Source organism: Caretta caretta, chromosome 9, assembly GCF_965140235.1.
Source record: "Caretta caretta isolate rCarCar2 chromosome 9, rCarCar1.hap1, whole genome shotgun sequence".
Lineage (NCBI taxonomy): Eukaryota > Metazoa > Chordata > Testudines > Cheloniidae > Caretta > Caretta caretta.
Window position 1 is genome coordinate 60178976 of NC_134214.1, and position 14616 is coordinate 60193591.

A 14616-nucleotide genomic window follows, 5' to 3' on the forward strand; every position below is an offset into this window, starting at 1 on the left:
AATACCTCCTCCCACCCCACTGTCCTGCTGGTAATAGCTTATCTAAAGTGATCATCAAGTTGGGCCATTTCCAGCACATATCCAGGTTTTCTCACTCTCCACCCCCCCACCCCCACACAAACTCACTCTCCTGCTGGTAATAGCCCATCCAAAGTGACAACTCTCTACACAATGTGCATGATAATCAAGTTGGGCCATTTCCTGCACAAATCCAGGTTCTCTCACCCCCCTCCAAAAAACACACACACAGACTCACTATCCTGCTGGTAATAGCTCATCCAAAGTGACCACTCTCCCTACAATGTGCATGATAATCAAGGTGGGCCATTTCCAGCACAAATCCAGGTTTTCTCACCCCCCCCACCCCCGTACACACACAAACTCACTCTCCTGCTGGTAATAGCTCATCCAAAGTGACCACTCTCCAAGTTTCAATCCAAGTTTAACCAGAACGTCTGGGGGGGGGGGGGGTAGGAAAAAACAAGGGGAAATAGGCTACCTTGCATAAGGATCTACAACCTATCCTAAAGGATGACCCAACACTCTCACAAATCTTGGGAGACAGGCCAGTCCTTGCCTACAGACAGCCCCGCAACCTGAAGCAAATACTCACCAACAACCACATACCACACAACAGAACCACTAACCCAGGAACTTATCCTTGCAACAAAGCCCGTTGCCAACTGTGCCCACATATCTATTCAGGGGACACCATCACAGGGCCTAATAACATCAGCCACACTATCAGAGGCTCGTTCACCTGCACATCCACCAATGTGATATATGCCATCATGTGCCAGCAATGCCCCTCTGCCATTTACATTGGTCAAACTGGACAGTCTCTACGTAAAAGAATAAATGGACACAAATCAGATGTCAAGAATTATAACATTCATAAACCAGTCGGAGAACACTTCAATCTCTCTGGTCACGCAATCACAGACATGAAGGTCGCTATCTTAAAACAAAAAAACTTCAAATCCAGACTCCAGCGAGAAACTGCTGAATTGGAATTCATTTGCAAATTGGATACTATTAATTTAGGCTTAAATAGAGACTGGGAGTGGCTAAGTCATTACGCAAGGTAGCCTATTTCCCCTTATTTTTTCCTACTCCCCCCCCCCCCCCGACGTTCTGGTTAAACTTGGATTTAAACTTGGAGAGTGGTCAGTTTGGATGAGCTATTGCCAGCAGGAGAGTGAGTTTGTGTGTGTGTGTGTGTCCCCGGGAAAAAGGGGGGGGGTGAGAAAGCCTGGATTTGTGCTGGAAATGGCCCACCTTGATTATTATGCACATTGTAGGGAGAGTGGTCACTTTGGATGAGCTATTACCAGCAGGATAGTGAGTCTGTGTGTGTGTTTTTTGGAGGGGGGTGAGGGGGTGAGAGAACCTGGATTTGTACAGGAAATGGCCCAACTTGATTATCATGCACATTGTGTAGAGAGTTGTCACTTTGGATGGGCTATAACCAGCAGGAGAGTGAGTTTGTGTGTGGGGGGGTGGAGGGTGAGAAAACCTGGATTTGTGCTGGAAATGGCCCAACTTGATGATCACTTTAGATAAGCTATTACCAGCAGGACAGTGGGGTGGGAGGAGGTGGGGTGGGAGGAGGTATTGTTTCATGTTCTCTGTGTGTAGATAAAGTCTGCTGCAGTTTCCACGGTATGCATCTGATGAAGTGAGCTGTAGCTCACGAAAGCTCATGCTCAAATAAATTGGTTAGTCTCTAAGGTGCCACAAGTACTCCTTTTCTTTTTGCGAATACAGACTAACACGGCTGTTACTCTGAAACCTGTAGGATCTGCGCTTCATTTGTTGCAGAAGCTGGAATGTGCTTGGAGAATAAGGCAAGGGAATCATAGAATCATAGGATATCAGGGTTGGAAGGGACCGCAGGAGGTCATCTAGTCCAACCCCCTCCTCAAAGCAGGACCAATCCCCAACTAAATCATCCCAGTCAAGCCTGACCTTAAAAATATCTAAGGAAGGAGATTCCACCACCTCCCTAGGTAACACATTCCAGTGTTTCACCACCCCCCTAGTGAAAAAGTTTTTCCTAATATCCAACCTAAACCTCCCCCACTGTAACTTGAGACCATTACTCCTTGTTCTGTCATCAGCTACCACTGAGAACAGTCTAGCTCCATCTTCTTTGGAACCCCCTTTCAGGTAGTTGAAAGCAGCTATCAGATCCCCCCTCATTCTTCTCTTCTGCAGACTAAACAATCCCAGGGAAGAGAAAGGACATTCTCATGGGTAGGGCAATTGAACATTGCCCTGGAGAACTGGATTGTATCCTGCCTGCTTCAGAGTATAGTGGTGTTTGAGCTTCTCAGGGAAAAGATCACCAATTTTTTTAACACAAGCAAAACATATTTTTTCTGAGACGTGTTCTTAGAAATAGCTGAACTGTTTTGGTTTAAATAAAAAAAAAATAATAAAAAAAAATCATCTTGAGGCATGGAAAATTTGCCCCCCAATGGTAAAAGTTACAAGCAACTGAAAATGGTCTTAAATTTGGAAGTGTCCGGTAACCTTAACAGGTGTTGCTACCAGCCCTGCCTTTAATTATCTGCAAGCAGAGTTGACTAGTGAGCTGCAAAACTTGCAGAAAACACACGATTATTTTGCCTAGTCAGTTCTAGAGAAGACTGAGGAATTGGAGAAGGAACTAATAGAGGTGAAATTAAGCGCTGGCAAATGCAAGACAATGTCTATGGGAAGGGAGAATGTGATCTATTCATGCACCTTGGTGGTTTCTAAATTAACTGTAACCACTTATGCAAGGGACCTTGATGTCAATGTACACTGGTCAATAAAACTACTGCTCAATATGCAAAAGGCATAATTAACCTGTGGAACTCATTACCACAGGACAGCATTGAGGCCAAGTGCTTAGGAGGATTAGATTTTTATGGGGTAAAGAGATTATCTACAGCTATGTTAGGTAGGATTTTTTTTTTTTAAATGTGGAATACCTTCATGTTTCAGGGCAAAAATTAACTGCCTAATCAGATGGAATTATGAAGAAATGTGTTTGTGGAGATTCTTCCAAAATCGGCTAACACGGGGTTTCTTGCACTTTCTTGTGAAGCCTCTGTCTCTGAGTCACTGTCAGAGACAGGCTAGCGGTCTGTAAGGATCAGTGGTCTCATCTGGTGTGGCAAATTCCTAACAAACGCATAGAAACGGCAGCCATCAGTTTTGAGCATAAAGGTACCATGTTGAGCTGTAACTACGTTTTGGGAGTTGCATGGATTGGATATGTGAGTGGGCAGTTCACTCCTCGCTGGTCACTAGCTGCAACAGCTCAGTGAGCTAAGCAGTGCTCACGGTAACCCCAAGGGATGCCATGCAGTAGTGGAGATAAATCCTGCAAGACTGAGATTGGTTTGGGGAGGATCAGAGCCAGAGCTTACGGCTTTAGTGTGGGCAAACCACCATTAGGAGAAGAGGGAGAAGATTTTGCAAAATGATGTTTTTAAGGTGGGTGTATCTTGGGAACTCCTTGCTCTAATGACTAGGGTTACCAACTATCTAATCACACAAACCCAAACACCCTTGCCCTACCCCTTCTCTGAGGCCCTGCCCCCACTCACTCCATTCCCCCTCCCTCTGTTGCTTGCTCTCCCCCACCCTCACTCACTTTCACCCAGCTGGGGCAAGAGGTTGGGGTGCAAGAGCGGGGTGCAGGCTCTGTGCTGGGGGATGGGGCCGAGGGGTTTGGAGTATGAGAGGGGGCTCTGGGCCGGGGCAGGAGGTTGGGATGCAGGAGGGGGTGCAGGCTCTGGGAGGGAGTTTGGGTGCAGGAGGGGGTTCTGAGCTGGGGCAGGGGGTTGGGGTGCAGGAGTTATGCAGAATGTGGGCTCTGGCCGGGCGGCGCTTACCTCGGGCACCTTCCAGAAGCAACCAGCATGTCTGGCTCCTAGGCTCAGGGGCACCCAGGTGGCTCGACACGCTGTCCCTGCCTGCAGGCACCGTGCCCCGCAGCTCCCATTGGCCGTGGTTCCTGGCCAACAGGAGCTGCGGAGTCCTGCACACAGAGCAGGGACAGCATAGATTCATAGATATTAAGGTCAGAAGGGACCATTATGATCATTTAGTCTGACTCCTGCACAATGCAGGCCACAGAATCTCACCCACCCACTCCTGCAATAAACCTCTCACCTATGTCTGAGCTATTGAAGTCCCCAAATCATGGTTTAAAGACTTCAAGGTGCAGAGAATCCTCCAGCAAGTGACCCGTGCCCCATGCTACAGAGGAGGGCGAAAACCCCTCAGGGCCTCTTCCAATCTGCCCTGGAGGAAAATTCCTTCCCGACCCCAAATATGGTGATCAGCTGAACCCTGAGCATATGGGCAAGATTCACCAGCCAGATATCCATGAAAGAATTCTCTGTAGTAACTCAGATCCCACCCCATCTAACATCCCATCGGGCCTATTTACCATGAATATTTAAAGATCAATTAATTGCCAAAATCATGTTATCCCATCAGCACGCAGAGAAGCCCTGGCTGCCCCTTTGCCTAGGAGCCAGCGGGATGTGCCGGTCAGTTCTGGGAGCTGCGTGGAGCCGGGGCAGGTCGGGAGCCTGCCTTAGCCCTGGGCCCTCGCTGTACCACTGACTGGACTTTTAGAGGCCTATTAAAATCTCCCAGGTGGCTTTCAATAGCCGCCGGGAGATTGATGCCGATTCCAGGAGACTCCTGGCCAATCTGGGAGGGTTGGCAACCCTACCAAAGACCGCAGATTTGGACTGCTCATGCTACACAGTGAGGCATTACAAATTTCGAGATAATCCAAGTAAGCATGCAGGTTTTAGAGTATGGAGAAGAGTCTCCCTTTAAACAGATAGCGATGCTCAATCTTACCTACAGTGGAGTTGGTGCTCCGTTCTCATACCTGCTCTGCAATCTAGATAGTGTCAATGTTGCGTTCAGTGACTCTTCTGCTGTCTTTGTCCTTCTTTATTTGTCCTTCTTTTGCATGCATCTGATGAAGTGAGCTGTAGCTCACGAAAGCTTATGCTCAAATAAATTTGTTAGTCTCTAAGGTGCCACAAGTCCTCCTGTTCTTTTTACAGCTGCTTTTGTTTCTCAGCATCAACAACTTGCCATCAGTGTAGTTTTTATTTAGCTTCTTTGTCCTGGCTCTAATAGACCGGCACTCTGTTGAACAGGAAGTATCCATGTACTGATACATATGACATGCTTGGTAGAGCAGAATCTGCCTATTCTATTAGGAGAAAAAAGATTACAAAAGAAGGGACTAAGGAGAGAGCTTTGTTCATACCAACTTGCTGATAATGAGCTCCAGAGGAAGAGGCTTGTTGCTTCAGAGGTGAAGGGTTCTGGCAGGCCACAGTGGGTCCTTGCATCAGGGATTTAAGGTGGACCTATGAAGTCAGAACCAGAACATGTTTGTTGCAGTAAATGAAAATCTGATCATTGACTGCCCTGGCAAGCGCTCTCTGGATTGCTATGGCACCTACTTATCCCAGGAGGAACCATTCGCTTCTCTTTGATTTTGCAAAGCCGCCAAGAGGAGTATTGAGGTTACCTTCCAGGACTGTGCTTGCCTGGGACTGCTCCTTAACTGGGTTAAAATAGCCGCTGATTAATGACACCATCTCAGAATATCTCTTTCCCATGTGGTCTCATGAAATCAATTGGCTTGACAGTGCAGGGCACAATCGGCAGGGGGCTGGGACAGCAAAATAGGTAATGATGGTGTATTGTGGGAGTGGCTGCTAGGATGAAAACCGTGGTTATTTTCCACCTTGCCCAGGCTGGTGAGAGCTCTGGGGCAGAGATGCTGAGGATCTTCTCAGCCATATTGGGAGTGGGCTTTACTTATGGCCAGCACTGCTCTTAGGACCCCCACCCTCAGTGGCCTGTGTTGGGTTATCTGTAAAAGGATCTCTAATCTGCTTCTGTGCGCGGTGCTGCTCGTCTTCCTGTTGATCAAATTCCTTTGACTCCCTCCCCTGCACTCTGCTCACTAACCCACCTCTGTGTTTAGTGATGCAAAGTGTGGCTCACACACCAAGTGTGGAGTTCTGGATTGTGGTACGTGGCTGCTTTTGTCTTCAGCATAGAGTTGTAGCTCAAAGGCTGAAGCTCCCAGCATGTAATGCTCCATCCTGACCAAAAGGAGCTCTGCAGGCTACGTCCTGATATTAAAGATGGGTACTGGCCCCACTTCGCCCGCCCCTATGCTGGAGAGTTAGAGGAACCCTGGCACCAGAATGAGGCTCACAGAATTTGATCTACATTTAAAATTGCCCCCTTAGATGCTAATTGTTTACCAATTTTTTACTGAATTAGCACCTTAGATGAGATTTTGATGAAGCAGAAAGAATGCTGGCAATAGCTGATGTCTGATACCTGAACCCCTGTGCTGAGTGGGTGGGAGACTATCGGCTGCTGCATGGAATGACCTTTCAGCAGAATTGCTGCTTAAATATCAATGGAGACCAATGTGAAGCTGCTTGTAACACCAAAATTTTGACAAGCAGAGGCCCTGGGTAGATATACTGGGAAGGCAACGTCTGTACCAATGGATTATATAACAACATGGAAAGTCATCCCACCCAAGTGTTTCCATGGCAAAAAATATTTGCTTTTATGTTGAACTTTACTGAAACACTGATTCCTGTAACTGTAGCCCTATCCAGCAGCTGCTTTCCTGTAGTTTCCCCAGAGGGTGATTTGTGCTGTAGTTTGGAATAGCTGATCTCTCGGACCCTCATGCCGAGCCCGTGCATTATGACACTTGCTGCTACCTCATGCCTTGTTAATATTGTATAGGTTTTATATTTAGGGAGTTAATTACTGTAAACAAAGCAGATTTTAATCTAATCAGCTGTTCTATCCACTGCATCAGTCACAGACATCAAAGTGAACATCAAAGAGAGAAGAATAAAAGCACTTTGAAAGCAGAGCCAACTGATTCACCCAGGTGCATCTGGACTAGCTTCCCAGTCCATAAAGAGAAAAGGAGTACTTGTGGCACCTTAGAGACTAACCAATTTATTTGAACATAAGCTTTCGTGAGCTACAGCTCACTTCATCGGATGCAATGTCCATGTCGTTTCTCTGTTTGCTTTAGACCCATTTCAATGGTTCTTTAAGTTATCCCAGATCTAATAGATATTGAAGTGCTGGGCAAAGGAGATTACCATAAGAATGGCAGTATGAGAACAAAGCAATGGTTCAAGTAGTCCAGTTTTTTGTCTCCTAGTGCTTGAAGGAAGGTGTAAAATCTCTACAGTGCATCTACCTGTGCAAAGCTGTTGTGGGGGACTAACTGAGATGGTGAGTAATTGTGACAAAAAGCAGTGGTTCCCAAACTTTTCCGCTGCGTGACTTGAATCTCAGATGCATTGTTTCTCATGACCTGGACAGAATGGCATCCTTCATACAGCATGACCTTGCATGGACCCTATGTGCAAGATCACACTGTGATTTTACAAAATGGTGTCCTCCACACACCTGGGATTGTCCCCACTTAGGATCGCGACTTGTAGTTTGGGAACTGACGCTGTAAAGCAGAAGGACGCAATTCTCTTGGGAATATCCTAGCCATTGTAGCTGCAGCAGGTGTTATTCTTACTAACCAGCCGCACCAGTGACTCCATAAAGAAAGTTGCAGGAACCTTTCCTTTTATAATCCTTGCTTGCATATCCTTTGCTAACGTTTTTAGAAAGGCAGACAAACCCATTTTGGCCTGCAATCCCTCTTCCTTCGCCCCAGGTCAGAGGAGAATGTACTTAGTTAGGGCTCATTTCTGCAACTCTTGTATTGCCACTGATCTGAATGAGATTACTTGTGATAGTAAACACTGCTCTCCGTATGGACTGCTGAATTCTGTTTTTAAGCACTGACTTCTTAAAAATAAAGCAGGTGGGCTAACCTAATTGGAGCCTCCCACCTCAGCAAGTGACACATGCTGAGTCAAGGGTGGTTTGTAATAAATGTCAGAAGGTCACAACTCTCTGAACAAACAGAAGGAAATGCAGTGTAGTTGCTAGCAGGAGCAACAACTGAGGAATAGCCAGTATGGTGATGAAACAGATATTTAACCCAATCCCTACCATCAGCACAGGCCTGGATGTCACAAAGGAGTACAGCGGAGTCCGCTCAGGAGATGAAAGTATTGGGGCACATGGCAAAGCTTCTTGGCTGCTCCCCTCACTCTGCCATGGCTCAGACAGGCGTTGTGGTTTGAGAACCGGCACTAGGGCAAAGGGAAAAGCTAGTGCTGGGAACGGTTTCCTTTCTCCAAATGTTTTTGGACACAGCTGCTTTTCCACACTCTGAGACTTGGGTACTTTTGGCAGGCCTCGGAAATGTTACTGCAGCAGTAAGATACATTACATTTTCAATTACTTAATTTTATCAGCTCTGTGAGCTGGTGTGGGCAGAGATGAAAGTCTGCTCGAGGCACTTGCAAGTGTTATTCCAGGCAGTTCGGAATAGATCCTATGATACATGGGGACTGGCTCAGGCAGGTTCCAACAAGCTGCCTGCATTATTGAATGTTTGAAGATGTCTGAAGCTGGGCTGGGAAGCTGGGTCCCCAAGCCATGCTGCTGTCAGTCCACTTATGGTCAGGGAGCGGCTGCTGGTGGTGCCTGCAGGTTGCGTAGGAGCCTGTCATGTCCCTGTGATCTTAGCGATTGCTCTGGGCTTTGGAGCTGTTTCAGGGAATTGCTCTTGTAGGAGTTGGAGACAGAAACCCACGGTGGGACCCTGACGCAGCAGGAGGAGGAACTGGCCCTCTCAATGTGGTGCAAGGGTCTTCTGTCCCTAGGATTAACCTGTGACATTCCCAAAGTGCCCCTGCTCTTTCCCTTGCCTGTCAACCCTCTCTGCCCTGAGCACCACTGTGCTGAAGCCTCAAGCACCATCTCAGCTCTCAAACCTTCCTGACCACTCCCCCTCCAGTGAGACACCTCCAAAGTGCCTCCCAGCTACCAAACCCTCTTCTCCAGCTGCCAGAGCGGAGTCTGCCCCACCTGTTTTCATGTCAATGTCTAGGTCTGGGGATGGTAATTAGAACAGACTCCTTTATCTCCAGAGTTACCGCCCCCACCACGCCCCGCCAGGGTGCCCAGACAGCAAGTGTGAAAAATAGGGACAGGGTAATAGGAGTCTATATAAGAAAAAGACCCCAAAATTGGGACTGTCCCTATAAACTCCGGACATCTGGTCACACACACACACACACACACACACACACGGTGACTGTGGCATCAGGGGAAGGCACTCTTCCCTTCCCAGTTAACGTAGGGGAGTTAGTGCTTTGAGAGTGCCTGACAATAGGGCGTGTAGCCATTGCTAGCCGCAGACAGCAGGCGCTGCACTCCCAGCATGCCCTCTCTGTTGCGGTCCCATGGATTTCATTAGAATTACTCCGGACTTACACCAGGGAGAGACCAGCCTGGCCCCAGGCCTGCAGGAACTGCAACAAAAGAAGTCTGGTGCAATGTTTTATTCCAAGGGTAGGTATCGTTTGGAGCATCTGCTCTGACGGAATTCAGGCAGGTTGGTCTGCGCGTGGTCAGCACATGCTAGTCAGTCCGACATGTGAAGGAACGACAAAGCTGCAAAGCGGAGTATGATTGTTTCCACCAATGTCTTTAGGGAGATGGCATCAGCTCACCTGGAGGCTAGTGCATGGCTGTGGCTGAGGGAGCTGCAGTGGTGCAATGCTGGAGGAAGGGCAGGTCCTTTTAGCTGGATCCAAGGTCCCTCAGTTGAGGGAAGTGCTGATGCTTTGGATTGGTGGGTGGGTTCTTTCCATCCGAGGCTGGTCATAAATGTTAAGAGAGCTTGCACTCCTACCAAACAGTTGCTCCCTGGGGCAGGGAGTAATTATTCAGACTGGGGACCTTTTTGGTACACAGGACTTCCCTCAGGAGCAGAATTGCCACTGAGAGAGAGAAGTTTGTCGCTCCAGTGATGGATGCAATCATGTACATGGGATCACTGCCTCTGATGGCAAAGTGCCCCACTACTCACAATGTAATCTGAGGCTTTGCTACCAGGATCTTCCCATAGGAATGACTTAGTCCAGTGGTTTTCAACCTGTGGTCCATGGACCCCTGCGGGTCCACAGACTATGTTTAAGATTTCCAAAGGGGTCTGCACCTTCATTTGAAAATTTTTAGGGGTGTGCAAATGAAAAAAGGTTGAAAACAACTGATTTAGTCTATTAATTCTTTCAGAGTCAGGGATGTTATGTTGAGGAACAGATTTTACTTAGACCACATTGTAGGGTTTCGTAGGGGCAATGAAAGGTGCTGTGGTCTAGTGGATTGACCATGGGGCTGGGATCCAGGAAGGTGAGTTCTAATCCCATTTGTCACCAATTTGCTGTCTGGACAAGTCTCTAATTCCTCTATGCCTCAGTTTCTCCATCTCTGAAATAACTCCTCCTTACCTACCTCTCAGGAACTTGTAAGGATGACCGAGTCATTGCCCGTCAAGCACTCTGCTATGTCAATGCTAAGGACTGTGTTCTCTTGAGTCTAAATAGATTTTAAAGTTACTTTGTTGCTAAGATGTAATAAGAGTAATCGAATGTGATGATTTAGGTTTAATATTAAAAAGCTGTGTGTGAAAGCCCCTGCCGCTCTCTAGCAGAAATTAATGAGCTTCCTCCATTCCGATGGCTGTGCGTTTATCACTGACAGTGCTGCTGCTGCAGACACAGGAGTAAACAAACAGCCTCCCGCCACTAGAAATGTGGCACCTCGAGTAGTGCATGGGAGACTGTTTGCAAGTGTGTCAGGGGTGTGACGGACCAAGGGACCAGCTGGTGCCAATCTGGAATGACTGGGGCTGGGTTGTTGACTGGTTTGCCCCTAATTTTGAAGGCAAAGGGCAGGCTGGATAACTGACCCCTCCCTTTACTGGTGGAGTTTCTGCTGAGAACCCCCCTCTGAGTGGCTATCTGCAGGCATGCCCAGCCGCCACACCCCTGGTCAGAAGAGGCTGGGCCTGCCCATGGAACACGGGTGGCTGCTCTTTCAGAATGGTCCAGACTTGGTGGGGGCTGGAGGAGCCACCTTGTGGGAGGGTGGGAAACAGCTGCCCCATTCCTCAGTGGAGAGTCCCCCTGCTGGGCTGAGGGGCAGGGCGAAGGCACAGGAAGGCAGGGGGAGGCCATGGGGCTAAGAAGGAGCCTCCCCAGCAAACGAAGACTGCTCCCTCCCACAGGCTCAGCCAGCACTAAGTTACCCATAGGCAGTTTCCCTTTGCCCTCCTGGGAGAAGGGGAGGAACAGGAGTCTGTGTGTCTTGCCCTGGGCAAGTGTCCCCCACACCTGCCATGCACACACCAGGGGTAAGAAACCCCCCAGGTCAGCCAAATGCCCATCCTGCCTGTCCCTTTGAGACATGGCGGTGCCATGAGTGCTTGGCACATAACCAGCTCCTTCCAGCTATTCTCTTTGATAGCCAGCTCCAAGCATTGTGCATTGCAGGGCCTGTACCAGCCCCACTGTTTCCTGGATCAGTAATTGCTCTGTCTCCCTTGTGTTAGGTGGTTCCCACCAGAGTCGACCTAGAAGAGTGGCATATGAATTTTTATCGAGACCATGCTCTGTGAATGTACCCTTCAAACAGTTTCAGCTCCCGGCTCCCGGCAGGGGAGCAGTGAAAATGACCAATTATTTATTGGTTTGCCAGCAGTACAGTGCGCTCCTCTTTAACGCAGAACAGAACTAGTGGGAGCACGTGTCACATATACACAACCAGACTTTCCTGCAGCCTACTGCAGTGCCCCTGCTTGCTGATTAGCCTTTGCCACTCTGCATCATACCAGGTGACGGGAGCACTTGGGTGAACCTGTTTTTTCCTCTCCTTAGTGCCTGCAGTCCATTATTCTAGGGTGTTTTGGAAGTGAAAATTTTCACCTGGAAAAGAAGCTGATGTGAGGTCTGGAAGTGGTTTTACCAAACAACCTCCACCGCAGATGGCCATTGCTCATCCAGTAGGTGTTTAATAATTACACTTGGAAGGATTAGATTTGTAATGGTGAATGTTGGTACACATCAGTTTCACGGCACACACAGAAACCGAGGAAAAAGTATGTCCAGCAGTAATAATCAAAAAGTAAGAGAAATGCCACTTGAGAACTTTTGAGCATTTAGGGATGTTTCAGTTGTATATTTTGACATGTGATCATGCTAATTTTTGTTTTAATGGTTATAGAGCTTTAACTCTCTGACTTGCAATGTCTGTTGCCACTGTATCATTATTGTCTTGCTCCCCTGGTGTGTGACCCCTTCCCATAATGTTAGACAACTGTGAAAAAACCTAAAAAATGGATTGAAAATAAACATCAATATTATCTGTCAAAATGATCAAAGCCCACAAACTTCTGCCACGCCTGTTAATAACGTAGAAAGTGTTGGTGCGTATCAGAGCATCACTTATGCTTTTTTTCAGCCATCTGAGGAGCAGCTGCCATCTAAACTCCACTAATTGCCTCTTTTTAAGCACTTTTGTTGAAGGCAGCTGACCTGGGCCGAGGGGCGGGAGAAAGTTGGGGTTGGGGCTGGGGGGATGGGTGAGCTGCTACTTGGTTTGCCAGGAATGAAATGGAGCAGCCAGTTTTACCCAGGGCAGCAGGGAGCAATTTGAGTTCACGCACTGTGAAATCAGAGCCATTTATTGTTCTGTGCTCAGAAATGCATTTTGTGATGCAGCTTAAAGCAGGGCATCTGAACAGAGCCCATTTCAAACCTTCCTCAGAGGAGGCTGTGTAAAAATATAGCCCTGTTTTCTTCCAGCTGGAGATGATTTAGGATCCCCTGCATTCTTCCTTGAAGTGCTTTGGCGAAAATAGAGCGATGGAAGTTTAGAGACTATCATCTCACTCTCCTCCCTTCCCCACCCCCACCCCAAAGACTGAGGAGCTGGTTCAAACACAGCAAAAGAACAACACATTGGAGTCCTTGACTGTTTTGCTTGGTCAGAGGTTCCAAGACTCCAGTCTTTCCCTTCCCGTGCTTTCCCTGGGATCCTTCCCCGAAGAGAAGTAGGTGCTTTCTAATCAGTAGAGAAAACGTTTAGGGTTTTATTGTTGCTACTAGTTTTTCCTCCTTGATGTACGCCAGAATTCTCATGAGCACAAGACAGGCACGATCCCCCCTGTTTTTTGTCTTCTGCAGTGTGAAACTGCAGTTTTCCTTGCCTTAGCTTTTTGCATTTATGTCCCATGCTTCCTTCCCAGGCGAGAGGGAAAGCCTTGTAGCAGAGTTGATTCCCCTCCTCTCCCCCCCCCCCCAATTTCCTGTCTGAAAATATTTCTGAAAACTGTGAGTCAATGTCTCAGCTTTGTATGAATATGATCTTGAGGATGTGATGGAAGGTTTTGGACCATCCCCGGCCATGCTCATGTGAATGCAGTGCATTTAAGATCCACACTGGCTGCATGTCTGATTTTTCTCTGTCATCCCTCCCTCCTTCCCCCAAGAAAATGTCTGGTCTTAGTTTCTGGTACAAAGGAGTCACTGCTATCTTTCCTTTTGCTGGTGCTAATGTAGTTCCTGATGTCTTTTGCATTGAGTAGCTTGCTCTCACACTGCTCATTTCTCCTGTTCTCTCTTGTAGGTATCTGACCAGCTTCCTTGGTTTTTGATGCTGAAGCAGGATTGTTTTAACTAAAGATGGAAACACTGGAGTCGGAATTGACCTGCCCAATCTGCTTGGAGTTATTCGAAGACCCTCTGTTGCTGCCGTGTGCTCACAGCCTGTGCTTCAGTTGTGCCCATCGCATCCTGGTGTCCAGCTGCTCCTCCAGCGAGTCGATAGAGCCCATCACAGCATTCCAGTGCCCCACCTGCAGGTATGTCATCTCCCTTAACCACCGCGGCCTAGAGGGCCTCAAGCGGAATGTGACCCTGCAGAACATTATAGATCGCTTCCAAAAGGCTTCTCTGAGTGGCCCCAACTCCCCTAGCGAGAGCCGCCGAGAGAGAACATACCGCAAGAGTCCTGCCATGTCCAGCGAAAGGATAGCGTGTCAGTTCTGTGAGCAGGACCCACCGCGGGATGCGGTGAAGACCTGCATAACCTGCGAGGTGTCCTACTGTGACCGCTGCCTCCGGGCCACGCACCCCAACAAGAAGCCATTCACCAGCCACCGCCTGGTGGAGCCTGTGCCAGACACACACTTCCGAGGACTCACTTGCTTGGAGCACGAGAACGAGAAAGTGAACATGTACTGTGTTGCGGACGACCAGCTGATCTGTGCCTTATGCAAACTGGTGGGACGCCACCGAGACCACCAGGTGGCGTCGCTGAGTGATCGATTTGAGAAGCTCAAGGTAAGAATCACTGGCTTTCCTGAAACAAGAGGTGTGAGCTGGGGAGGGTCCTTTGTGGCTAGCTGCACTCGCCCGAAACCAGGGGTGGCCAAACTGTGCAGGAAATGGAGCAGGTGCCAGCTGGGAGCATGACGAAGCATTGCATGCTGGGAGCTGCAGTTTCAGTGGGCCTCAGCTCTATGGTGAAGTGTCATGAGTCAAACGGTGGAACACCGTGAACAGCTGCTCTTTGGCCACCTGGCTGGGTGGCAGAGCCCTAGTGCCATGAGGAAGG

At 48.3% G+C, this 14616-nt stretch overlaps 1 protein-coding gene across 4 annotated transcripts in view; it reads left to right on the plus strand.

Annotated features, from left to right (window-relative positions):
* MID2 (midline 2) overlaps positions 1–14616 on the plus strand; it is a 337379-nt gene that overhangs the window by 48469 nt on the left and 274294 nt on the right. For 3 of the 4 annotated variants that reach the window (XM_075132350.1, XM_075132351.1, XM_075132348.1), the window contains one exon: positions 13627–14342. In XM_075132350.1, coding sequence (XP_074988451.1) covers positions 13683–14342 — 660 coding nt within the window. In that variant the 5' untranslated portion in view covers positions 13627–13682. Of the gene's footprint in view, positions 1–11876; positions 12002–13626; positions 14343–14616 lie in introns of all 4 variants that reach the window. The other variant, XM_075132349.1, reaches the window with a different exon arrangement.